Source organism: Gorilla gorilla, chromosome 2 (assembly GCF_029281585.2).
Source record: "Gorilla gorilla gorilla isolate KB3781 chromosome 2, NHGRI_mGorGor1-v2.1_pri, whole genome shotgun sequence".
In the NCBI taxonomy this organism is placed as follows: domain Eukaryota; kingdom Metazoa; phylum Chordata; class Mammalia; order Primates; family Hominidae; genus Gorilla; species Gorilla gorilla.
The window spans coordinates 22,205,059-22,229,779 of record NC_086017.1 but is presented as its reverse complement, the minus strand read 5'-3'; the positions used below and the strand labels follow the sequence as shown (position 1 = coordinate 22,229,779).

General features: G+C 40.1%; 1 protein-coding gene across 6 annotated transcripts in view; it reads right to left on the bottom strand.

Moving 5' to 3' along the window:
* The window catches only part of PPARG (peroxisome proliferator activated receptor gamma), a 146,100-nt gene that overhangs the window by 16,728 nt on the left and 104,651 nt on the right, over window positions 1-24,721 (bottom strand). For 5 of the 6 annotated variants that reach the window (XM_031009722.3, XM_031009721.3, XM_055381018.2 and 2 more), the window contains 2 exons: window positions 11,558-11,757; window positions 506-956 (listed from right to left, as the gene is read on the bottom strand). In XM_031009722.3, coding sequence (XP_030865582.1) covers window positions 506-956; window positions 11,558-11,757 — 651 coding nt within the window. The remainder of the gene's footprint in view (window positions 1-505; window positions 957-11,557; window positions 11,758-24,721) is intronic. The other variant, XM_055381019.2, reaches the window with a different exon arrangement.

Here is a 24,721-nt window from a genome sequence, read left to right as displayed (position 1 = left end):
ATCAGTAGGTATTCCTTAATTCCTGATATCACAAAAGCAATTCAAAGTAGTATCTTACTGATGGTGGGGCAGGAGCATGATTTGACCAGAAATACTTAGTGGTCCCTTCTCTACATCAAGTGAGCATTGTCTTAAGCAAAGTTATACATGCCATTACTTACAGGAACCAAAGATTAGATTGGCCTCTAATCTTCCTTTCTGGAAGGAAAAGAAAGAGACAAAGAAAAGAAAAGAAAAAGAAAAAGGAGAAGAGGGCATTTGACTGGAAAAAATATATTGTTGAGGGATGAAAGAGAAGATCCTGGGTTACTTATAACCTTCACACCGCAAACCTATGATACTCTTTCTTGGTATAGTGTTTTGCACGTGTAGTGATGATTCATGGCATTATGCCACTGGCACTTAAAGTGACGACGCAGACTAACACTAAGGAAATCCAAAATTCTTTTGGCCACCCCACCATCATCCCACCCTCTTTCATAGAAGATCAAAAGACAAATCTTACCTCCACTGAGAATAATGACAGCAATAAATATGGCCAAGTCGCTGTCATCTAATTCCAGTGCATTGAACTTCACAGCAAACTCAAACTTGGGCTCCATAAAGTCACCAAAAGGTTTTCGCAGGCTCTTTAGAAACTCCCTTGTCATGAAGCCTTGGCCCTCGGATATGAGAACCCCATCTTTATTCATCAAGGAGGCCAGCATTGTGTAAATGATCTCATGGACTCCATATTTGAGGAGAGTTACTTGGTCGTTTAAGTCAAGATTTACAAAACCAGGAATGCTTTTGGCATACTCTGTGATCTCCTGCACAGCCTCCACGGAGCGAAACTGGCAGCCCTGGAAGATGCGGATGGCCACCTCTTTGCTCTGCTCCTGCAGGGGGGTGATGTGTTTGAACTTGATTTTATCTTCTCCCATCATTAAGGAATTCATGTCATAGATAACGAATGGCTGCAAATAAAACAGGGAAAACGTGGATGACTTGGAGATTTCTAACTCACAGTGAATGCCATCCCAGGTTCAGAAAACTGTTTATGTAAACTTGCTTTGCTAACTAAAATCTTTAAAGCTGAAGATGCTTAATAATGAGAAAATACTCTCAAGTTCTTTTATTCATCTTAATTATCTTCTGGGACCAAACATATTTCACCAATTTTGGTCTTCTTTCCCTTCAATTTACACTGTAACGCTTTACCTATGACTGGCTAAGAATCCTGATTTCTTTTGTTTGTGGAGTCTTCATTGTTGATTTTTATATTATTTGTTTGTTTGTTTTTGAGACAGAGTCTCACTCTGCGCCCAGACTGAATTACAGTGGCACAATCAGGGCTCACTGCAACCTCCACCTCCCAGGTTCAAGCAATTCTCATGCCTCAGCCTCCTGGGTAGCTGGGATTACTGGCATGCACTGCCACACCCAGCTGATTTTTGTATTTTTAGTAGAGACGGGGTTTCACCATGTTGGCCAGGCTGGTCTTGAACTCTTGGCCTCAAGTGATCTGCCTGCCTTGGCCTCCCAAAGGGCTGGGATTACAGGCATGAGCCACCACACCCGGCCGATTGTTGATTTTTAAAATGATACAAAATCTACTGTTTATCTTGGCTTTCAATGAAATACACTTTTAACCTTCTTTCAATAAAAAACCATTTCAGCAACTCAGCGTTGAAAATACCCACTTGAACATAAAGTAACTTTACAGGTTTAAAAAAATTTTTTTTCTTAAATTTTTTTTCCTTTTCCTTTGTTCTCCTTCACAGGTAATAACTGTTTAGATGAAATCCTCTCAGAACGCAAATGAAACTATGTGCACGTAAAATATGCTTAACTATTAAAAATCACTCTGAAAGCAGATTACAGCTCTTGAACCAAGAAAATGTCTATTTCTTTTTTTAATGCTCTGGAAGCCATCTATTTCACAAAGAGCAGATATAGAAGGCCTACAGGTGAATGCTGCAAAAAAACAGTTTTGAATTTATATTTTAAAATATCTGTCCTTATAGGTCAAACAATCAATAAAATACATGCCCCAATTATTCAAGTTTGCAATAGGCTGCCTTCAAAAGTTAAGTCGTTTGGTCATGACATTCTCTCTCTTTTACTTCCCTTGTATAGAACTAACCAAGGTTTGTAGTCATTGAGAAATTCTCAAGGCTGTTCTGACTAAGGGGTAACATTTTACTTACACTGGATACACTGAATGACACATAAGGAGTTAAACCTTGAATCCTGTTCAAATACTTGTATACCTGAAAGCACTGGAAGAAGAGCTGAGGGTATGTGTGTTCCAGCTTTGGTTCTGTTGTGAGCCATGTGACTTAAGAAAAGTCATTTACCTTTCCTAGGCCTTAAATTTCTCAATCAGGGCTTTCCATCTCTTCTCCGGAGGAAATTCTAGTTGCATTTCTCAGAAGCAGGATGTGTGTGGGGAGTGGGCATATGTGTGGAGAGGTGTGAGTGTGCATGCACGACAAACATGAAGTCTCTGATGGACTAAAAGTAAAGACTGTTTTGAGCAGAGATGCTGAGAATTCTCTCCTGAAAGGGCATAGAGAAGGTGCATGAGTGGCCGTGGCAGCCGGCTTCAAGATGCACTGGTTGGAGATTCTATTCATATCTATGGAACTCTATGATTTTCATCAAAAGATTAAGTTTGTTCTAAATTGGAGGAAATAACACCAACATTGAGGAGTCTCAGATGTTAAATATATTTCCAAACCTGTACGTCACATCAACACCCTTTGCTGGAGTTATTCTGGAAGTTTTTACTTTTGTTACCAAAAAATTCACTTCAACTGTACTACTTAGCAAACTCCAAAAGAGGACAGATGTGAGGACCCCCAAACAGGTTTACTTGGTGGCTCTAATTTTTAAGGAAATTGGGACCAAACTGTCCTTACCGTATTTCTTAAACATTTTGCTTGGGTGGTTTCTTTCCTTTTTCTTTTTTTCTTTTCAGGATTAATATTATTAATGGGAGGAATACAAGGGGGGCAGAGCAAGTAACATCAATGAAAATTTACTGTATTTTTCCAGAACGTCAGGTTCTAATTATGAGAAAAATGTGAATGGATAATGATGCTTTCACAGAACCTAGAGAAAACGTGTTTCTTGTCCTCCAGGCATTTTATAGTGTATTATAATTTATATTAATGAAATATTTACTTTCTTTTTCTAAAAAAAAATTATTTCATTTTTTGAGATGAGGTCTTGCTATGTTGCCTGGGCTGGTCTTGAACTCCTGGGCTCAAGTGATTGTCCTGCTTTGGCCTCCCTAAGTGCGTGCTAGGATTACAGGTGTGAGCCACCACAACTAGCCTTTACTGGCTTTCTTTAATGTCATGAGAAAATGATGATCTGGACACCTGAAAAGACCAACTGCACATGCAGGAGTACAAATAACATGAATATAAAATCATCACCTTTTCACATGTGGAAAGACTGTACCCAGAACTGCCCACTTCAACTTTCAGAACTTCTGCTCAACCATTTGGCTTCTTGGCACAGAACATATGCATGAAATTCTTTCACCTCCATGTAACTGATTTATCTGGAACTATGCCCTGATAAATCACCCTTGTCACTCTTCCCCTTTACTTCCCCTGTCCCCTCATATAAAGCTCCAGGTTCCTGTTTTCGAAACTCTGTAATAGTTGAACATAGGGCACAAAATCCTGCTAATTTTCTCTCCCAATTTAACAACAATGTGACTTTAACCCCTTGGCAATTGATGTTGGTCAGGATTTCCTGGCAGTAAATACTCAAGGACAGAGAGAGGAATCAGCACCCCACCATCATGCCAAACCATTTCAGTTTTTTTTTTTTTTTTTTTTGAGATGGAGTTTTGCTCCTGTTGCCCAGGCTGGAGTGCAATGGCGCAATCTAGGCTCACTGCAACCTCCACCTCCTGGGTTCAAGCGATTCTCCTCCGCCTCCAGAGTAGCTGGGATTACAGGCACCCATCACCACACCTGGCAATTTTTTTTAATTTTTTTTATTTTTTAGTATAGACGGGGTTTCACCATGTTGGCCAGGCTGGTCTTGAACTCCTGGCCTCAGGTGATCCACCCACCTCTGCCTCACAAAGTGATGGGATTACAGGCATGAGCCACCACGCCCGGCCCCATTCCAGCTTTTTCAATCCTTTCTGCATTCTGAAGAAGAGGTGAACTAGCAGAGAATTCTGGGTGTTGACATGCAAATGAACACCAGTTGTTTTTTTTTTTCCCTAGTCATATCTGATTATACTGTTTTCACTGCATTTCCGAAGGCTGCATAGACTCTTTCACCCTCCAGGTAGATCTGTCAAACTGCAAGAGTGATCCCTGGGTGGGCCTGGTCTGCCTTTCTTTGCAACCAATTCACCAATTCTTAGATAGCAGAGAGTTCACTTTCATATTTCACAGGGGACCTCCTTACCCTCAAACCTAGTGAGAAGATCGTGGCCAGCCTGCTTTATGTAGAGAGAACCTCTTAAAACCCTGGTCAAATTTGGTCTGCATTTTATCTTGAATCATTAATTTAACATGACATTTGGTACAATGTGGTACAATGTTCCATACAAAAGGTACTGCACTTCCACGGCTGTTTTTTTGTATTTTTTACAAAGCAAAGTGGAGTCCTTATACTTTCCATCAGCTTGGACAGTATCATCCAAAGATTGCCATTATAGGAGCTGTATCATTCTCAAATTTTGTCTTAATGATTTTACACTTCTAGTTGGGGGCTAACAGTGTATTTATCTTCAGACCCTACATCAAAGGGCTGGGTAAGCGTCCCTCCTTAACAGGAAAGAAAGCTTAATTACAAATGGGACATGATGGGGTGAATTCAGGTTTTGTGGGGCATAAAATATACACAGTAGTTGGGTCTCTCTAAGGAAAATATTACAAATTATGAGAATAAAATTGCTTCGGCCCTTCCCCAAGCACTGGAAGGACTTCTGCACAAGGGAAGGGCCCCATGAAGCTTCATTAGCTTCATGGTGAATCTGTCACTGGTCATTGTGTGCTTGTGCTTTTCATATACTGGACAGACCAGAACGGAAAGAAGAAAGCTGCACTTGAACCCAGTGTTTTTCCAGGAAAGCAAAATGATTTCTGTAAGGAGAAATCAATTTTTTGAGGGATACATCAAATATAATTAATTTTGATATATTTCAATTTTCAATATTTTGACACATTTTGATTTTCAATTTTGACATATTTTGATTTTCAAAAATATATTTTGATTTTCAGGATGCGATTAAAAGTACTGTTTTATATAGATGAGTAAATTCAATTATAGATCTATGGCATGCTTCCTATGTAGAATACAAAGACAATGGGGGAAATGGGATTAATGATGAAAATAGAGTAATTAATTTTTTTTACCTTTTTGAATGGAGAAATAGAACAGTAGCGTTCCTGAGAAATCCAATAACATCAGCATTTTAACATGAGTTATGAAAGGCATTATACATGAATGCCCTAAGTTTACACTCCTTTTGAATAACAAAATAGCAGGCTACGGGAGATAAACATGAAAATCACTCAAAAAGCACAGGGTATTCTGGGTGACTTTTCTAATTTGGCAGATTGAATGAGTGTAGTCAACCCCTCTACCCTCTCTCAAACAATCACTTGAGGTAACCCTGTCAGAGTGAAAACTGGCTTGGAAAAATGTGTGCCTCATCAAGTGTGGCTTTCCTGATGTTCTTAGTTTTACCAGGGAAAGACACTGAATTCTTAGGGCTCATGTTCTTCATTTTGTTTCCTTCTTCCTTTTTATACATCTGACTTTCATCACCTTTGACACACACGGTTCTCCTCGGTTAGCTACAATCCAAAACTCATTGGTTTGGTTTCCTCAGCCTCTCGTTGGTTTCTGCCCCTGCTGTTCCTGTTTCCCTCTTGTTGAGAACCATGAGATTTATAGGACATAAGGGGTCTTCAGAAGTAATCTGTCCCATCATTCTCTGACTAATGAATAAACGGAAGCCAGAGACATTCCAAAGTCAAAGTGCCATTTATAGCAAACCGGGAACTAGAACCTAAGCCCCGATTCTGGGTTGAGAACTTTTCCCTTTCCATTGCTTTCTATAGGACTTCCCCACTTCTTTTTTTCCTTTTAAAATGATTGTTCTAGGATGAACTGGAGATTTTAAACTAACGCTCTTAACATGCTGGGGTCTTGGGGCAGGGCCTTTTGAACCACTGTTTCCTAGAGGTGCTGGTGGAGTGCTGTATGTGATAGAAGTGAAGTTTGAAAGCTGTCAAAGATATTCTGCTTTCCTGCAGGGTTTAGAGATTTAAGACAAACAAATGAAAACTTAATATGAAGAATTATTCACACGCTAATGAACTAGCACATAACCACAGCTCTTAAAAAAATCAATTGCCAGCCAAAGAGTTACTCAGCAGGCAAACAAGGGTATTGGCCAACTGACTCCAGCCATTGGAAAAAAAAAATCCAAGTGCTTTTCTTTTTAACTCTATAAAATATTATCTTTAACTTATTCTCTGAAAGAACACACTGGTTTAGATCTTTTACATCTTTAGCTATTCCTGACAGTCCTGGCAATAGAAGAATTTATTTTATTAATATTGATACATGGATGAATGATCCCAGAAGCCTAACTTCTCCAGCAGCCCCAGAAATGAATTGGCACTACTATCCTGATTTTATTTCTACTGGGGTCCCTAAGCCCCTTTCTCTGAGGATTCTGCCTGATGTCTTTCCTTTGGGGAGCAAATTCCAGCTCAGTTGGGCTTTTCCAGAGATAAAGGGAAAAGCACTCATATGTTGTTTAGCCGTAAGTGTAGGATTTAAAAGGACAGATATCTTTCCAATAGCTTTGAGTCACTGGGTTTGATGGCCATTGTAAATTTCAGAATGCACAAACTTAAATGGGTAAGGAAATGTTTTCATAGAAGTTTACATTTCCATATTGATTTTATTCTTCACTAGTTTCATATTTCACACACTATTTAGAAAGACCATTTTTTCCAATGGCACCAGTTTGCTCTTATAATTATAAATACAGTGACTCCACATGTACCTACCATAAACAATGTGATGCTTTGGAACCCAAAGTCCAATATAGCACAAATAAAAAGTTTTATTCCTTATTTGCAGACAGAGTGCAGCCGGAGCTTCGCCATCTCTTAGATAGGGGTGAAAAGTTGGCAGGCACATCAAGCGCTTTTCTATTTATTGTTTTATGACAAACCATGGCACTGAAAATGGTTTTTGAAAACCACTGTTTATTTTCATCAACAAACATGGGATCATGTGACAATGATACGCCCAGTGTGATCATCGCACCAGGGTAATAGTCAAACACTGGGCACTTCCAAAGTCCATTCAGTTATCAAACTGCCTTCATGAAACAGAGCACCTAGTTCTGGCATATGCATGGTTTTCAGAGTGCAGAAAGATCTCTTAAATAAGGGGCCTTGGCTGGAGCAAGCCACTGAAAGGGAAATAGGTTGTGGGGACAGTCAGTTCCATCCTATTGAGGGCGGTTGAAAGGTCTACTGCTCCTAAAATTTCTTGTCCGGCAATCTATAGCTGACGATTCCATATCCCATCTTTTCCCGGCCCTAAGCCTAAAATTCCCAAGGATACTCTTATTTAGGCAAAACAATGAAAAGTAGGGCATCATACACCAAGGATATGATGTTAAAGTTGGTAGAAGGGGAGCAGGGGAATTTAATTTATCCATTTTGAAAGGTGCAAGTGGCCCTAGGGAATAAGATACAGGAGAAGGAAGTTTAGTTGGGGAGGGGAAGGAGTCCTGGTCTGCCTAGAGGCAAATGATGAGTGGGCAGCGGGCATTCTACAATAGGCAATGGTGAAATTGAGCAGTAAGACACATTTAAAGAATGGCCTCTTCAATCAAGTCATTTCCTTTTCCAAAGGTTCTGGGTAATTGGTCACCCACTATTCTGAGTAGCCTCCCCCAGCCTTGGCCTAACCAACACTAATGACATCAGTCTCAAGCAGGGTGTATAAGAAATGCAAATTGCTCTGCTGCACAGCCATAGCCACTTTTATATACCTCCCACCCTCTCAAGAGTCCACATTTCTGCAAAACTTTTCCTATCAATGCAAATCTTAACTTTCATGAGTCCTGGCCAAGAGATAACTTAATACCCCTGAGATAGATGCTATCAAATGAGTAACATGACCATGTAGATAAAGAACAAATCTCTAGTCTCGTTGGAAATCACATTTTGGGTTTTTTTTTCTTTCCCATATTCCTCTCTGAACTGTTTCTTTCCACTAGTGCTTAATTTGATTTTGCAAGATAAGGAGAAGAGAGGGTGCCAAACAATTGTAGTTTAGTTTTGTGTCATCAGTGAATGGATTATTTTAATTTGGCCCAGTCTCTCTTTTTCCAGACCCTGCCTGAATCCAGATCATCAATGATGTCCAGTTTGGTAAGCAAATATTGGGCTAGAGGCCCTCTGTTGAAAGTCCAGAATTTCAAAGGGCATAGGCAACCATGTTTAATTCAATTAAGCAAATATAGTCTGAGTAACTATTAGGGGCAAGACACAGTCCTAGTTACTGGAAGAAAACGACAAACGCTTGGCCTCTGAACTTGAAAAGCCCATAATCAAGCATTTCGCAGCCCTCTCCTTTAAATAGCTTAATACCTGTTTATTCCATAAAGAACCTCCTTATTTTTTAACTCAAAGATTTAGAGCCAAGGAGTCAACTGGAGTGAGGTATCTTGAGGGTGTCCTCCAGTAACACAGATAAGAGCATGTTGCACACCAGTAGTGTAATTTTAAGTTCTTGACCACCGAGGCTTTTTTTTTTTTTATCAGTCTTTTGCCTGACTTTCTGGTACTATTAAGTTGACAGGATTTCTAATAAGGATTGCAGGTATGAATTAGAGGATGAAAAGAAGGTGAGAAAGCAGTTGATGAAAACTAACCATGGCTGGTGGCTCACACCTGTAATACCAGCTCTTTGGGAGGCTGAGGTGGGAGGACTGCTTGAGCCCCGAGTTCAAGGCCAGCCTGACCAATATAAGAAGACACTCCCACCTGGGCAACAAAGCAAGACTCCACCTCAAAAAAAAAAAAAAAAAAAAGAAAAAAGAAAAGAAAACTAACCAAAACTGTAGATAGTTTGCTTTAGGGCTCTTTCCATTTCAGCAATCCTTTTAATTTTTTCTTCCTGGATATGAATGGTTTATTTTCTGTAGTCCAATCAGCTACGCAGAGGTCTTCATTTATTTTTGATTTGCTATGGCCAATTTTATCATTGAATGAATGAGCTTTACGAACACCAGTGTTGTGCAGTCCTGTGCATGTAAAAGCCAGCAGTCCTAGTCAAGGACTTTTGTAATTTGAAAAGAACCGAAACAGCACAAAAATTTTCCAATTGTGAATGTGTTGGGATAGCAGATGAGATGAAGAATTCCTACTGTTCTAAAAATTGAGAAAAAACAATCAGAAAGTTTTCTCAGAGCGAAGCTTTCTTAGTGTATTATGTCTCCCTGGCTTACTACCAGCAAGTGGGAAAGACTAGCTTCCTAAAGTACTGTGCTACTGAGGGGCTAGCATGCTACGAATGCTCTGAACTAGAGGCCAGAAAACCTGCATTATAGTCCCAGGTCTTCTACACACTTGCTGTGGGGTCTTAGGGCAAAATGTTTAACCTCTCTGGACTTTATTTTCCTCATCTCTAAAATAAAGAGGATAATAATAGCAGTAGTCAGGTGCATGTGGCTCGAACCTAATAAATGTGCAAGGTTTTTTTTATACTGTAAAGAATTGAATCCAGGTATATTATTGTTGAGGTATCAAAGACCTATTTTCAAATCAGAAAACTCATTGTCCTTATTACCGTATGGCTTTATGCCATAAGTTTCCTTTTTCTATTAACTGATTCTACTCTTACTAAATAGTTTAGCTAAACGGAAGAACTACCATCCTGAGACAGTCATCAAAATACATGAAAGGTTAATGAGATTTTCCTAACAATATATCTGAATAGGGGAAAAGTTACACATATCTATCAAGTCATTGCATAGCTCTCTGGGACGTGTGAATGTGAAAATAAATGACTGCATAGAAGGGCTTTCCATGGCTGGGACGGTGTCTTCTCAGTGTGTTCTGCAGTTCTTACAGCCCTGGGAGCGTTGTGCAGACATCAGAATCAAAGCCAAACCCTGTCATTAAAAACTGAGCTACAAAGCCGGGCGCGGTGGCTCATGCCTGTAATCCCAGCACTTTGGGAGGCAGAGGCAGGCAGATCACGAGGTCAGGAGATCAAGACCATCCTGGCCAACATGGTGAAAACCCATCTGTACTAAAAATACAAAAAAATTAGCTAGGCATGGTGGCGTGCGCCTGCAGTCCCAGCTACTCGGGAGGCTGACGCAGGAGAATTGCTTGAACCAGCGAGGTGGAGGTTGCAGTGAGCCGAGATCACACTACCGCATTCCAGCCTGGCAACAGAGCAAGACTCTGTCTCAAAACAACAACAACAAAAAAAAAAACTGAGGTACAGAGACATGATCCAGGTCATCCAAGCTGATGGCAGAATTGGGACTAGAATTCAGGTACAATTTTATTCTATAATTCCATGTTGTTTTCTCAGTTTCCAGTCAGGGAAGAGCTCTGCTGCTTGGAAAACCTAACTCAGTAACAATTACAACCCATTCTGGGTTTTCTAAACAGTGCTGCTCAATGAGTGAACAGATGTTGGAGAGTCCACTGAAGTAGTCCAGGCAGCTCAGAGCCTTGCAGAAGATAAAATTCACATATGTAATAAAAGGATAGAGCTTCTAGTTGCCTCGGAATAATCAAGAATGCTACAAGGAAAGAAAGGTAACATAATATCTAGAATCTATTTTTATGTCTCATGTTGAACTTCATAAGAGGTAACTCTAGACCAGCCTGATCAACAAGGTGAAACCCCGTCTCTACTAAAAATACAAAAATTAGCCGGGCATGGTCGTGCACACCTGTAATCCCAGCTACTCGGGATGCTCAGGCATGATAATCGCTTTAACCTGGGAGGTGGAGGTTGCGGTGAGCCGAGATTGTGCCACTGCACTCCAGCCTGGGCGACAAAGCAAGACATCTCAAAAAAAAAAAAAAAAAAAGGTAACTCTGGTAGTTCTCCTGAAAGGTGAAATAGTGGGATTCAATACCTTTTCTAAACCTAGGTTGGGTTCTTCCCAGAGGAAAGCAAGGCTGCTTGAATGAATATTGCTGTGGCCAGTTATTTTGATGCTGAGAAAGGAGATGGATCCTAAAAGAGGGTGATAGGCTGAGGGGGCTTAAGTTCATTCATTAAAGTTAGGATGACCAATACATTCTTACACTATTCTCAAAGACTATGGACTTTTCTCCCTCTTCAAAATAATGTTGACTTATGCTATCTGAAAACACTTCCTGCGTTTCAGACTCAGCCTGCAGTATGTTAACAGCCAACAGTTGAACAATATTCTGTGTGTGCATTTGTAGCGCAGTAAACCATTTACTCAAAGAAACAAAAACCCAAAACAACTTCCCGCCTCCCCCAGTGAAGACAGCAGAAGAGAACTAACTGATTTGTCTGTTGTCTTTCCTGTCAAGATCGCCCTCGCCTTTGCTTTGGTCAGCGGGAAGGACTTTATGTATGAGTCATACAAATGTTTTGCCAGGGCCCGGAGGTCAGCGGACTCTGGGTTCAGCTGGTCGATATCACTGGAGATCTCCGCCAACAGCTTCTCCTTCTCGGCCTGTGGCATCCGCCCAAACCTGATGGCTATAGAGGAAGAGGAATGACAGGATGAATCATTGGATTACTACTGCTCTGAACACACACTGTGCTCTCCCAGCCCTCGTTCCCACACAGTAGAAGCCCTCCTCCTCCACTGCTCTTGAGTTCTGGTTTCTGTCTACCACTTTGCTCATGTTTTTATTTCACAAAAGTAGCACAGACCATCAGTAAAAATTAAACTGTTAACTTTCACTTTTAAAAGTTAATGCATAATCCTGCTGAGAAAGTGAAAGAATTCGAGTTTAGCAAAGGGAGGGAAGTATGTCGACTTAAACGTGAAGTAATTGAGAACCAACTCCTACTCATCCCTCAAGACCCAATTCAAAGGTCACCTTCTTTGTATCCCCAGCACTTGACCTAAGGTCAGGCACTAGAAGGATCAACACGTTTCACGAATTAAAATACGAAACTGTGCAGAATTCAAAGTTGTACAGACGTAGGCTTTGTTCTCAGGGAGTTTATAAGATCTGTTTGTCTCTGTTAAAAAGAAATATGGATGGTGCTTTATCACATCTTACTAGTCCAGAGAGCACTTTTACATGTAGCGGAGAGAAGCCATAGTTATCTCCCGACTCTCCAGAGTTACCATTTAATGATGTTTGTCAGAAAGACAAACTGGCTGCCTGTAGGGTGAGGAAGTGTGAAAGAAGATAATGAAAGAAAGAAAAGCAACAAGGAAAATGTAAGAGGGGTTAGTGGGGACTAGTTTGGGGAAAAAATAAACTGTAACTTTTCAACTCAGATATGTTTTCTTTCCTTCTTACCAATATGTTCAGCAAAATATTATTTTGAATCATGTTCCTTTGGGAGCACACTTTGGGTTCTATGTTTCCCATAATAAGGGTACCTGGCCATCATGTCCACTGTTCCCCATGCATACATAGCTCTGTTCTTACACTCACGATGTGGTATCACAGCCATGCGTTTTTATGGTGATCGGCTTCACTAGACTATATGCTCCTCGAGCGCCGAGACTGCCATATTTGTTTATGTCTCTAGCAAGACTCTGTCTCTGCTGAATCCCAGAACAGAGATTTTTATTTTATTTTATTTTATATTTTGAGATGGAGTCTTGCTCTGTCGCCCAGGCTGGAGTGCGTGGCACAATCCCAGCTCACTGCAACCTCCACCTCCTGGGTTCAAGCGATTCTCCTGCCTCAGCCTCCTGAGTAGCTGGGATTACAAGGGGTGGGCCACCATGCCTGGCTCAGTTTTGTATTTTTAGTAGAGACAGGGTTTTACCACGTTGTCCAGGTGGGTCTCAAACTCCTGACCTCAAGTGATTCACCCACCTCAGCCTCCCAAAGTGTTGGGGTTACAGGCATGAGCCACTGCGCCCAGCCAGAGATAGTTATTTTATATGTTATTATGCTAAGGGTAGCATTTCTACCATGAGACATGACAGCACATGACAACTTTCCCATCTGAGTACTCTGTGAATATTACCTTGGATTTTCCCAAGAAGAAACTGACATGTACCCTTGAGTCTCAAATTCATAAATTCATTTCCATTGACCCTAAATAAATTTTATCGCTGACTAATACAACTATTGTTTTGTAGGGGCCTCCTTAGAGACCAGACTTGGGAGTTAGAGGGGAAGAAAATCTTACCTCTCAGTTGGGATTCCTTTAAATTGAATTAGCCTATATTTAGATACTTTTAGTGAATATATCCTTGGTACATGGCCTCTTCATATAGAAACCTTTAAACTAGGAGGTTTTGGTCAAAAATCCTGTTCCCTACTCACTCTTCCCCATTTTCTTTCTGTGTTGTTCCATGGGGCTGGGGTATGGTTGTTCATATTTTTATCTACTGGTGACCCCAGCCCCTGGCGCTAGGCTTGTCTGGGTCCCTCAGGATATGACCTTATCTCACAGCACCGATCACAGGAATTAATCTATAATGTTTTCTTTCCTCCCTTGCCATATAATCTCCACAAAGGCAGGAATCTTGTTCATTATTGTATCCTCAGCACTTAGTACAATTTCTGGCACATATTAAGTCCTTGTCTACTGTATTTTGAAATACAATGGAAAGAAAACCCCAGATAGCATATTCCTTCAAAATCCTCTGTGACCTCCTGACCACTTTGTTCAGATAGAATTCCTTATGCAGTTGGCCCTCCATACCCGCAGGTTCCACATCTGCAGATTCAACCAACTGTGGATTGAAAATATTTGGAAAAAAGAACCAATAAAAAATAATATGGGCTGGGTGTGGTGGCTCACACCTGTAATCCCAGAACTTTGGGAGGCCAAAGTGAAAGGATTGCCTGAGGCCAGGAATTTGAGAGCAGCCTGGGCAACATAGAGAGACCATGTCTGTACAAAAATAAAAATAAAAATAAAAATAAATAGCTGGGTGTGGTGGTGTGCGCCTCTAATCCCAGCTACTCAGGAGGCTGAGGTGGGAGGATCCCTTGAGCCCAGGAGTTTGAGGCTGCAGTGAGTCGTGATAGAGCCACTACACTTTAGCCTGGGTGACAGCAAGACTCTGTCTCTAAAATAAATAAATAAAACAATGATAAAAAATAAGACAAATAAAAAAATACAGTATAACAACTTTTTTTTTTTTTGAGACAGGGTCTCGTTCTGTCACCCCAGGCTGGAGTGCAGTGGCACAATCATGGCTCACTGCAGCCTTGACCTCCTGGACTCAATCGATTCTCCCACCTCAGCCTCCTGAGTAGCTAGGACTACAGGTGTGTGCCACCACGCCTGGCTAATTTTTAATTTTTTTGTAGAGACAGGGTTTCACCATGTTGCCCAGGCTGGTCTCGAACTCCTGGGCTCAAGGGATCCTCCTGCCTCCACCTCCCAAAGAGATGGGATTACAGGCATGAGCCATGACACCTGGCCATAGGAACTATTTATACAGTATTTATACTGTATTAGATATTATAAGCCGTCTGGAGATGATCTAAAGTATACAGGAGGGTATGTGTAGGTTACATGCAAATACTATGCCATTTTATATCAGAGACTGGCACATTTAGGAATTTTGGTATCTGAGTGGGTCCTGGAGCCAATCCCAGGGAATAAGGAGGGATGGCTGTACTACATTCATTTCTTGTTCACCAGTAGTTCCTAATTGAGGAGTGCAGAGGGTAGGGGAGGCAGAGCCTATCAGAGTCACTCGGTAACTTCTGACATTATATGTCTTCCACAGGACATTTTGATGGGCCATCCATCCACTGAATTAGGAGTATATAAAAAACCTGGGGTTTGGGACAGTTTACAAAAAGCTTCCTAAATGCTGGGCTCCTGTTGTATGCATACATTAGCTCATGTATTAAACTGTTACTATACTATGATGTTGGTTTATATCAGTTATTCTACTCGAATATAAATTATATGAGTAACATGTTTTCTCATCTTTGTTCCTAGGTGTAACAAAATACACATAGTAGGTTAACAATAAATGTTTGATGGATTAAACTCCAAAATATCAGGTTTAAAAACAGACAGAAAATGAGACACTATGTCCATTAGGAAGTCTGGGAAAATGATCATGAGAAAAGCACTAAGTAAGAAGGCGTATTAAAAGAAGAAGGCATTCTGGTGTAAAACTCAGAGAAAATCAGTTATCTTATAACAAAATAGAGGTGACTAGAATCACCAACTGTCTGCTGCTCCTGAACTTTCGTTATTTCACAGACCACACAATACTGTCTCTTTATTCAAGGAATAATTATTGAATGACTATTGTGTGCCAGGCATGGTTCTAAGCTCTGATTCAGTTTTTACAGGTAAGAGGCTATAATCATATGCAAAACTTTACACACCTAGAAAAGCAATTTTTTCCTAATGGGTAATCAAAAAAGTTAATTTAAATGGACAAACAGCCAAAGATAGCCACTTACTACATTTACTAGTCTTGCTTTTATATCACCTAACAAATATAACCAAAAAATACCCCGAAAAACCATTTTAGAATTAGGATATATTAAAGTGAGATCCCTCTGCTATAATCTCACTAAAACGTATTTTTGTAAGTTGAAGTTCCCCCCAAAGGCTAACTCTAATGAATAAATTATCTGTATTGTTAAATGGCCATGCTACAAATTAGGTTCCATTTAACTACCAGTGCAACCAATTATATAGGTGATTTTAACATTTTTATACACCAGAAGTTCATAAAAGGAATGAAAAATCGACCCCATTTGGTGAGACTAAATTCGCATAAAACATACACAAATCTGAAATTGTACAGAAAACAAGGATTTTTATTTGCCTACTTTTTTTTTTTTTTCTGTCTTTCAGCTGAGGCACGCATACCTTTTTTAAGGGGGAAAAAAGCCAGTTTTATTATTTCGTTGCTTTTGAGTCCCACATAATTGTACCTATCTACCTCATGTGAGGTGATGAGAGGGGGCACAGGGAGTGTTTAACACAGTGCCAGGCGCATGGCAATGCTTAACAAACACAACTTGTATTGCTGTGGTCTTGGTAACTATGGCTGCTGTGGGTTCTAGACCAGGCTGGTAGTCATGGCACGCTGACCTCTCCCACAGAGAAAGAACAGAATCTGAAAACCTAATCTATGTGTCTATCTGTCTGCCTATCTCTATTTCTATCTTTCCATCTTTAAATTGTTTGTGAGATGGTGTTTTTTAGTTAAGTAATTCTTGAGCCTCAGGTTCTACCCTTTATGTGGAGAATCTGACAACCAAGAGGAGGAAAGCGAAGGAGGTTGGGGGGTGTTTCCTGCAAGACTGAAGTGAGAGCTTAGAAACAGAAGATGAACATTCTGCATTGAGGGTCAGAACTATAAAGGCTGAGTGTACTCATATACAAGTGTATTTTTCCACATCTTCTACCACTGCTGATTAATCTTAAAAGGAAAATGCTTCATGTCTTACTGTGAGTCACTGAGCAAGAACTTTTGGCCTCTCTGGAAAGCAAGGGAATGAATACTGCACTGAATGCAGTCAGGAAGCTTAATTTCTAGTTTCAGCTCAGTGACAAACTAGCTATGTGGCTTTAAGAAAATTACTGAACTTCTCTGGTCTTCAACTGATTTATTTACTGAATGAGGAACTTAGAAAAGAAGATTCTAAAGTTTCCTTCCTCTAGCTCTAAATTTAGCTCTGAAGTTCTACAAATGTCTACATAGTACTCAAGAAAATGCTCTGCTCTCTTTTTAAAAGCAGTATTTATCTAGTTTTTGAGGCTCAAAAAAAATTACATTCTGTCTGTTCTACAGATCTGGCACCTGTCACACAGAGCAACTTCCGGAACACTGGCATGCAGTTTCCTATTTGGAATAATTCATCACCTACAGAGAAATCTGGTATCTTGGTAAAAAAAATTATCAATATCAGAGCTGGTAGGCTCCCTTCAGGAAGACTGGGTTTGATAGAGACTCATTAACTTCTGGGAAAGCATATTAGCATTCCTTTATACAACACACTTCTATTGAGCTGAATGTAGCTACTACTAGCATGTTATAGATTCGTATTGTGTATTTAGCACTGATATTGCTGAACACACAAACACCAAGCACATGGAATAGTTAGATGTCCTGCTTTTTGGATCTGGGTATAACGCTAAGAAACAATTAATCGGCATGTTTTTAAAACATCTACCTAATTGTAGAAGCATTAAAGACAAATGCTACTTAATTACTAAGGTTAATTAAAGCAGGTTTTCAAAATAATAAATCAATAGAAAATAACAGAATGAAATAAGACAAGTCTTATTTTTGTCTTTCCACATCTAAGGGATGAATTTGCAATCATTATCAGGCTTTTGAAAAATAGTAAGGCTATGTCTTATGGTCAATTTTTCTACTTTTTATATGTTTGTTGCATACAAACAAGAACATGTGCTATTGCCAATAAGTTGTTTTCCCATCTCTCTTTAAATTTTTTTTTTTTTTTTAGAGACAGGGTCTTTCTCGATCACGCAGGTGGGAGTGTAGTGGCATGATCATAGCTCACTGCAACCTTCTGGGCTCAAGCAATCGTTCTGCCTCAGCCTCCCAAGTGGCTGGGCCCACAGGCACACATGACCATGCCCAGCAAGTTTTTTTTTTTTTTTTTTTTTGGTAGAGATGGGATCTCGCCAAAACTCCTGGCCCAAGTGATCCTCCTGCCTCAGCCTCCCAAAGTGCTGGAATTGCAGGTATGAGCCACTACACCTGGCTCACCTCTCTTTCTTTCCTTCCTTCTTTTCCTCCCTTCCTTTTTCCTTTTTCCCTCCCTACCTCCCTTCCTTCCTTCCTTCCTTCCTTCCTCCCTTCCATCCTTTCTTTCTTTCTTTCTTTCTTTTTTTTTTTTTTTAAAGAGACAGGGTCTCATTCTCTTGCCTGGGCTGGAGCACAGTAGTGTGATCTTGGCTCACTGCAGCCTTGAACACCTAGGTTCAAGGGATGCTCCCACCTCAGCCTCCTGAGTAGCTGGGACCACAGGCATGCACCACCACACTTGGCTCACTTCTCTTTCTTGAGGGAAAAAAAACAACTTGTGCCTGCTGGAGGTTCTGCAGGATTTGGCAATCTAATAACTATCCTTTTGTAGTTCCTCTAAAGGAAAACAAGGAGCAACTTTAGCACTAATATTAAATTATTATTATTATTATTTTTTTTTTTTTTGAGACGGAGTCTCGCTCTGTCGCCCAGGCTGGAGTGCAGTGGCGCGATCTCGGCTCACTGCAAGCTCCGCCTCCCGGGTTCACGCCATTCTCCTGCCTCAGCCTCCCGTGTAGCTGGGACTACAGGCGCCCGCCACCACGCCCGGCTAATTTTTTGTATTTTTTAGTAGAGACGGGGTTTCACTGTGTTAGCCAGGATGGTCTCGATCTCCTGACCTCGTGATCCGCCCGCCTCGGCCTCCCAAAGTGCTGGGATTACAGGCGTGAGCCACCGCGCCCGGCCAATATTAAATTATTTTTATGCAGAGGTACCATTTTTCACACTATTTGTAGAGGACATTTAAACATTTTCTTAGGTTTCTTTCAAAAATGAAGATGAGCAGAACACCACCAGCTCACCTTCTAACTCAATCTCTGATTCCCTGAAGTCTTCCTGACAACCTTTAATTCATTCACTGAACACTTGGTTGATGCAACACTGTGCTGCACAGATGGGGCTGGGGGAAAGGATGGAAAGGACATGTCTGGTAGGGGAGACTGGATATATTACACAGATGAGTCTTTCTCTAGTGTGCCTCTCTGTACTGGCTCCGGCCTTTCTGCCCAGGTCGAAGGTTCTGACTCTACTATCACCTCCTCTTTAAGCTATCTTTCCTCCACCACTGAACTTACTAAAAGAGTTGTTTTCACTCCGTCTGTGTTTGTTACTTTCTATTCACTTCTCGATCTACTGCAGTCTAGCTTTGGGCTCACTGGGATTTACCAAAACTTTGTAAAAATCCTGAATGCTTTTCTCTCGGCCAGAACTAATGGCCTCTTCTAAGTTCTCAATAGACTTGAGCTCTTCAGTATTCTCCCAGCCTTTAATTCTGGTGACCATCTCCGCCCTCTTATTTCCAAAATTTCTTGTCCTGGTTCCTGCTGTTCTGGGTCCTCTAACATTCTGCCAGCTGCTCTCCAGATCTCTCTGATGGTGCCTCTCCCTTAGCTTGTATTCTGTGGTCCCTAGTGTGACCTCTCTAACCTACAATGGGTGCTGATGATTCCTGCTCTCTCTTTACCGAAATTTGGAGCCTTATTTTTCACATCCTCCTATATTCCTCTATACGTAGTTGCTGGATACTCTATAGGCATCTCTAACACAATATAAAACTGAATTTAAAATTTTCTCCTCCAAACTGGCTCTTATTCCTGTGTTCCTTTCTTGGTTAATTCATTCTATCACCCAAATTAGATATCCTAAATAATCTTTGACAACTTCTCTCCCTTCAGGCGCTTTTATTCATTGGTCACTGCTCTGATATTTCTCTCAATTTCCTTTCTTCTCACCCTTCTCAATGTCTTATTTCCTAATATTGCATTGGTCTTCAGATGGATTTCCCAATTCCAGTCTTTTCTCTATCACTTTTACTGCTATCGGTAGTTTTTTTTTTTTTTTTTTTTTTGGTAATATGTATCTGATCACTCTCTTGCTTTTTAAGGCAGAATGTGATATCACAGGAAGGTATGAAACACATAGAAAAGGAAGAGCAGGGAATCAGAAAAGTCTCATGGGAAGGAAGGCATTTGAATGCAGCCTTGAATGTCAGGTAGAATTTCCACAAGGAACAGACAGACACATCAACAGAGGCCCAGAGGTATCCAAGCATAAGCCATTTTCCAGGAACAGCAAAATGCAGGGTTTGCCTGAAGTGTGAGTGGAAAGTGGGCAGGGGTGGGGAAAGGAGGTGGGCTCCAACATGGGCGGTTCTGGAGTCCATGCAGGGTAGAGGGACAGGGCAGCTGGAGCAAACATGTACTGCCACATGCATTAGGAGTTTGTTACCTTTTCTGAAAGTTAAGATTTGGGTAATTTTTCTTTACACAACCAAGAAGACTAAAGAAAAAAAAGGAATAGGTTAGCCAGACGCGGTGGCTCACGCCTGTAATCCCAGCACTTTGAGAGGCTGAGGTGGGCGGATCATGAGGTCAGGAGATCGAGACCATCCTGGCTAACACGGTGAAACCCCCGTCTCTACTAAAAATACAAAAAATTAGCCGGGCATGGTGGCAGGCGCCTGTAGTCCCAGCTACTCAGGAGGGTGAGGCAGGAGAATGGTGTGAACCCAGGAGGTGGAGCTTGCAGTGAGCCTAGATCGCACCACTGCACTCCAGCCTGGGCAACAGAGCGAGACTTTGTCTTAATAATAATAATAATAATAATAATAATAATAATAATAAAAAGGAATAGGTTAAAGTTGAAATCTAGTATTTGCCATTCAGAATTTTTCCTTTTCTCAGTATACACTAGAGCTGCTGTTTGCAAGGCACTGAGAGAACTACCTTAAAAATGTTGAGTGTCACAAAAATTTGTGAAATCTTTTTTTCTGGATTTTTATGAAGCCACTGAGAAACTATTTTGAAAGTTGTCAGTTTTTTTAAAAAAAATTACAAACTCTCTTTCATTTATATAATAAGACATCCTAGTCAGCAAAGCTAAGATTTCAATAGTTTTTAAATTTATGAAAAACATATTTTTAACCAAATCTCAATGTTATAGAGAAAACCTAACTGAATGATTCATAAATAACATGTCAATTCTTCTCTAGATTATTTTCTTAAATAGGTCAGGTGCAGTGGCACATGCCTGTAGTTTCAGCAACTCCAGATGCTGAGGTGAGCCCAGCCTAAGCAACACAGGGAGACTCCATCTCTAAAAATAGTAATAATAAATACAGAAAATTTTAAAAATAAAAAGGGCACTTAGCCTAAACTTACTATTTTATTATTTAGTTCATACATTAAAAAGAGCTCTGAATATGAATTATTCACTAGTCACAATTCTTTTTTTTTTTTTTTTTTTTGAGACTGGGTCTTGCTCTGTTACCCAGACTGGAGTGCAGTGGTGCAATCATGGCTTACTGCAACTTCCACCCCCTGGGCTAAAGCGATCTTCCCACTCCAGACTCCCGAGTAGCTGAAACCACAGGCGCAAGCCATCACGCCCGACTAATTTTTTGTAGTTTTAGTAGACATGGAGTCTTGTCATGTTTCCCAGGCTGGTCTCGAACTCCTCAGCTCAAGTGGTCCTCTGACCTCGGCCTCCCAAAGTGCTGGGATTACAGGCATGAGCCACCATGCCCGGCCCACAAGCCAAAATTCTTAATGACTAAATAATTTTATCAAAAATAAAGAGGACAAGGCCAGTGCGGTGGCTCACGCCTGTAATCCTAGCACTTTGGGAGGCTGAGGTGGGCGGATCACCTGAGGTCAGGAGTTCGAGACCATCTTGGCCAACATGGTGAAGCCCCATCTTTACTAAAAATACAAAAATCAGCTGGGTATGGTTTCGGGCACCTGTAATCCCAGCTACTCAGGAGGCTAAAGCAGGAGAATTGCTTGAACCTGGGAGGCAGAGGTTGCAGTGAGCCAAGATTGTACCATTGTACTCCAGACTGGGCGACAGAGTGAGACTCCATCTCAAAAAAAAAAAAAAATAATAATAATAATAAAAAATAAAGAAGACATATTTTTAAAATGTGATTACTATAAAGGACTTGGCAGCAGGATTTTAAAACAAAAATGACTACTTTGAAAATCTATAAAAATGCGTGCAAGAGCCCATCTGACTAAAGAAGCAACATTATCCATGAGTCTTTTTATCAAGATTCTGCAGACACCAGCTTCAGTAACAAAGAGTAGTTGATGCAATGATCACTTGGTAAGTTACATACACCGCTGAGTGGCTTAGGAAGTGGGTCTGTATTTCTGCTTCATTTTCATTTTGAGCTTTCCTCTAAGGGCAGTGTCTAGACACAGTAGTGAATTGATTGTGCTTGAGATGACTCAGGAAGGCTTCTGAGCAATCGGTGGAATTAACCCATGGTCTAGAAATGATGGGTTGTTAAATGACCAAAATAAGAACGTGTGTTTATTTTCATTACTTGCAGGAAAAAACATATTTCTGAAGCATATCAATCAGTCCATCACCTGGGTACTTTTTCTACCCAATGCTGAAAGTATTTGAGAAACTATGTTTCTAACTGGAAGAATTCTGAAACTATGTTCTTCTACAACATGTAGGCAATGTGTCACAATGAAAATGAAAGTTCCTTCTGAAGAGCTGTAACCCTACATAGCCTAGGATGCCATTTATACTTTCTCTAGCCCAGAGGCTCTGGATTTCTGCTCTCAGGCTACATTACTACATAACCATCAAACCAACTGCCCAAAATTGCTGAGCAATTGATCGTAACATACAGACCTGATTCAGATATATAAATTATATTTTTATTTTTATCATACCAAAACATACAGGTGAAAACTTTCAAATTGAGGCAACTGACATGCCAGGTGCCTACATATCTGTGAAGACCAGAGCACTGTAAGACACAGAATAGCTGGTTGAAAAGTGAAAAATCCAGTGAGTTAGGTTGTTTGATTATACAGAATCATAGAATTTTCAAAGTGAAAGGACATGATGATCACTGATTTCAGTGACTATCCAACAACATTAGCAAGAGCCCCTAGGGTTCCCTACCAGTTCCTTCAGAAGCCTCCTTCAAAGCTGTGAGTGCATGGCCAAAGGGGAAGCTACATTCATCAACCAGACTAATCAGAGACCAGAGAGCAGAAATAAGGTTAACACGGAATGGAGTACATTTGCTTTGGGGGACGTTCATGTTTTCTTGCGCATACTGAAAACAGCTGGGTGCTGATCTTGGTATAACACTCAGAGCCTCTTTTGATAAAAAGGCATTCTGTATGAATGAAAACCCTGTTGGCTTCACATTGGTCAAAGCAATGGATTTTAAATAGTGACTCAACTTCCTAGAAAACTTTGTATTTAGAAATGTTTTCTTCATACAGCTAACAGGCAAAACTAATCAAAACCTTGTTGTTAGTCTGATGTTTATTTTCTGTGCAGCAAACAAACTCCCATAAAAACCTCTGAGGTTTTCTTAGTTATGTTTGCAATTTTTTAAGTGTTGAACTGCCTAAGTCTCTGATGTCATGACACTTAATTCATATATTTTCTTGCTTTTGCTAGAACTGAACAAACACTCCCTATCAAGATTGACCCTCTCTAGAAATAAAATAAATTGTCATATGAAGTCAAAATATGACCTATCAAGTTTATGATAGCTTTCTTTGACATTTATGGGAGGAGAAAATTATACCATCCATACTACATAGGTTGGGGTTTAAATAATATTTGCCTATAAACAATAAGCAACTGCAGATTGATTTTAAGTAAACATATGCAATGGCTGTAAGCAACAGGAAATATATTTTACATCAATGTATGCACTGCCTGTAAGTAACAGGAATTATATTTTACATGAATGTGTGAAGTGATAATTTTTTAATAGGCAAAAAATAGTGTTAAAAGAGGAACTGGCATGCTTTCCTAGGCTGTCTCAGTGATAATGACCTCAAAGTCAATGATTTCTTCATAAAGATGAAATAAGTTTATTGCAACTTGATTGCATCACCTAAAATACAACCCTTGACTTGGAAGCTTGCCCTTATGTTTTATGAGGTCTGAAATAAAAAGGAAACTGATGGAACTGAACCAGCAAATTATTTTGCAATCCATGACTACAGTTGTATACAGCAGATGTAGTCAATTGTTGAGGAAAGTTGGATCAAATTTCCATCCTGTTCAGTACTGCTGATAGCTCTATTCAAAATACATTCTTGCCTTTAGAGGAACTGACCCATAGTAATCATACAGATAGAATTTTGTGAACTATTTTTAAAGGCTGGGTTATTAATCAATGAGTGACTCTCAAATATCTTGATGGTTTCCACTGTGAAAACCAAGTATCTGCATGATAGAGCAAAAATTTAATTTTCTCAGATGCTTTAGAGTACATATAGATGAAGACTGCCTTCTTACTAGATCAGTTTTGAGAGAGATGAAAACAAAATAAAGAAAAAATAGGATAGCTGATGAAATGAAACTTCAAATTTAATTTGATCATGTTGGCATTTTTTATTCCTTGAGTGCATTGAAAAGAACTGATTAATACTAGACACATATAATACTATCAAGTTACACCGAGAATTTATTTTGTCAGCCAGGCAACCAATCAGAACCAAATAGTGACCAAGAATTATCTTTTCAAACATGTTTGTCTTCCAGGACCTTACTGAGTTAGTTCCACAGATCATGAAAACATGGGTCTTTTCTCAGGTCTTCTACATCATTTCCCTTAAGTTGACACCCAAAGTCATAAGCTTGACTTTAGACACAGGTTTCAAAAGTAGAAAGTTTTATTCTCCTATGTTGCTATGGCTTTGAAGTTTTGCAGAACTATAAAAATAATTTGTTTTACCCTTTCCACAACTCATGGACGTTCCTTGAAGTGAA